Source organism: Rhodamnia argentea, chromosome 3 (assembly GCF_020921035.1).
Source record: "Rhodamnia argentea isolate NSW1041297 chromosome 3, ASM2092103v1, whole genome shotgun sequence".
Classification (NCBI taxonomy): domain Eukaryota; kingdom Viridiplantae; phylum Streptophyta; class Magnoliopsida; order Myrtales; family Myrtaceae; genus Rhodamnia; species Rhodamnia argentea.
This window is the reverse complement of record NC_063152.1, coordinates 24,434,892-24,437,743: the sequence shown is the minus strand read 5'-3', so window position 1 is coordinate 24,437,743 and position 2,852 is coordinate 24,434,892. Positions and strand designations below refer to the sequence as shown.

The following is a 2,852-nucleotide window of genomic DNA, read 5'->3' as shown; positions in this document are numbered from 1 at the left end:
TCATATCCGACCTTATCCTACCCCCTCCCCTCGAATTTTTTTTTATCCCGAGTTTTATACGGACGACCAAACACAGCATGAGATTATAACCCTTAGAAAATAAGCCAATCGGAACTGAGGGATTTAAATATGCAAAAGAAAAGTTCATGGGGGTTCGTACCATACCATGCAAATTATGTACTGAAACATAACACATTTCGTGGTCAGATATTGGGGTGATGACTATCCTTTAGAAAAATTACTATGATGTTTTTACTTTAGGGAATCATAAAACTTATCAAGATTCATATAATTGTGAGTATTGATTGTCTTTAATGTCGTCGAGTTTCGCAATTTTTTCAAGTCTTTTGAGTTAGACGTGGCCCACTTGTTCACGACTCTCTCCCTTGTGCGAAAAGCTTAACTCTTATAATTGTATTAGTTGCTGCTCAATTTTTTATATGATTATTACTTTTAATCACATGCTATGCGATTAAATTGAAACTATATTCATAATCTAATAGAAATAGGATAAAAGCATTCGTATTAAATTACAATATCTCGACAATAGACACGTGGTATTGCACTCATAATTGGCTATTAAAATGCTAATCACTACAATTTAGACTTTAGTTTAATAGGATCACACATTATGCGCTTAGATTTTAATATTATCCTAGATAAATAAATACTTGATATATTAAACTATATATCTGGAAACTTATATAGTGCATAAAACTTATGTATCATGATTGATGATTCAAATGATAATTAGAACAATACTCCTGACTTGTAGAACTCGATCCTCCAAATGGGACAATTCAGAATACTAATTCATAAGGTCTCATCTTTCTTCCTGAGAACTTCGATCGTGTCCGATGGACAAGTTTCCTTTATGATAACACTAGTAACAGCAACACATCAAACCAAGGAACGCCTAAAGAAGCGGCTCGTCGGATACCGAGAGTGAAAGTGCTCGTCCAGCCGAGCTCATCGGTTCTATCGGCCTGGGAAGTTCTGTGCTGTTCCCACCCAGCATGACCACAACGGAGGTCATAGACGGCCGGTTCTCCGCATTTTCTTGCACGCACAACAGCCCAATGTGGATGCACTTCAGCACTCGATCTGCATCGGACGACTCTGCAACCGAAGCGTCCATCAATTCCAGCGCTCGGCCCTGGGACCAAAGTTTCCATGCCTGTTGTATTGAAGCATCTTGCAAAAATTAGAGGAAAAGTACAGCTATAACTTGTTTGACAAGAAGGGGACCAATTACATATTCGGCATTAGGGATGTACCGACGCAAGCAGCGTTTGACCAGGTTCTGTCGAATGCGAGCAGCTACTCTTTGTTCCGCTAATTATCTCTAGCACAAGAACCCCGAAGCTATAAACGTCCGACTTCATTGAAAAAATCCCTTCCATCGCGTACTCTGGAGCCATGTATCCACTGTTGCCACACAAGGAAAGACACGGTAGAAATTGCCTGAGTAGTTTAATTGTAGCAGTGAAATATAAGATCATGAGTTTTGCGATCCTTCTAATTACCCTTTTAATGTCAAAGTTTTACTCACTCTGTAATGCCGAACGGGGTGATTAGCACAAAATCTCCATTAAGAGTTTATCAACATGTAAAAAGGACATAGTAGCAACATACTATGTTCCTGCAACCTTGTTGGTGTTTGCATCGATTTGGTTATCCCCAAAAATCCTTGCCATCCCAAAGTCCGATATCTTTGGGTTCATGTCATCATCCAGCAAGATGTTGCTAGCCTTGAGGTCCCTGTGGATGATTTTGAGACGAGAATCCTCGTGCAGGTACAGAAGTCCTCGAGCGACTCCGTGAACGATCTTCAGGCGTGTCTTACAATCAAGTCGCGCACTCTTGCTCGAATCTATGAAAACATGTAAATCAAACACCAAATTTAATGTCTCATTCTTTCCAAAACATAAAGGAGCAGCCAAAGGTTTATGGGGACAAACCAAAGAGAACTATGTCTAAGCTCTTGTTGGGCATGTACTCATATACTAGAAGCTTCTCACTTTGCTCTAAGCAGCATCCCAAGAGTGTCACAATGTTCCTGTGCTGTAGTTTCGCAATCAAGGTGACTTCGTTTGCCAGTTCGACAATGCCTTGACCTGAAGTTTCCGACAGCCTCTTGACTGCTATTTCCTTCCCCTCTGCCAGTCTACCCTGCAGCGTTGGCACCCATCGACGAGTTAGCCGCAGGAATCTACTTGAATTGGACAAGAAAACCTTTTCCCGTTCCATTTACATCACAATTCAAGTACATCAGTCACCCCAAGAGGTCGACGCATGCACGGAGTGTTCTTCGATCTCGGCATTCCACAGCTTTGACCTCTTGGTCGGACTGCCACCTCCTCGCAATAATTTTCACTGTTCTTTACAATTACCAGGTCTAATTGGTAGGTGCAGGATATATTCTTACAGCACTTACCTTGTACACTGTACCGAATCCGCCTTCTCCAAGTTTATTCTGGTCTGAAAAGCTATCTGTAGCTGCCTGTATGGCAGCTAATCCCATCATCGGAATGTCCTGCAAGACAGACTCCCGCGAAAATACATTCCCGCGGTGCCTTGCCCTGATTTCTCTCAAGTTCAGTGACTGAATCACTGGAAGACTTTCCTTCTCAGCTATTTCCAGTACAATAGGAGTGATGAGAACATGTGAAGTTTGTCTAAACGAATCATAGTGTCTAGTTCGCCTACCTCTATGCGACTTCCTCCTCCTCCTGACCACGACGTAGATGCAGCAGCACAACAATGCTATGCCGAACACTGATGACACAATGCTTGCAATCCAGATCACTTTGTTTCCTTTATCTGTCAAATACAATATGCTTCGTGATGGT

The 2,852-nt window shown here is 41.7% G+C and overlaps 1 protein-coding gene across 1 annotated transcript; it reads right to left on the bottom strand.

Annotated features, from left to right (window-relative positions):
- Positions 1–797: 797 nt before the first annotated feature.
- Positions 798–2,573, bottom strand: LOC115727743 (cysteine-rich receptor-like protein kinase 10). The gene is made up of 5 exons (XM_048276415.1): positions 2,438–2,573; positions 1,962–2,172; positions 1,636–1,873; positions 1,298–1,428; positions 798–1,194 (listed from the first exon to the last, which is right to left on the bottom strand). The coding sequence occupies exons 1-5, from the start codon at positions 2,525–2,527 to the stop codon at positions 917–919; spliced, it is 948 nt and encodes a 315-aa protein (XP_048132372.1). The 5' UTR covers positions 2,528–2,573; the 3' UTR covers positions 798–916.
- Between the last annotated feature and the right edge of the window lie 279 nt (positions 2,574–2,852).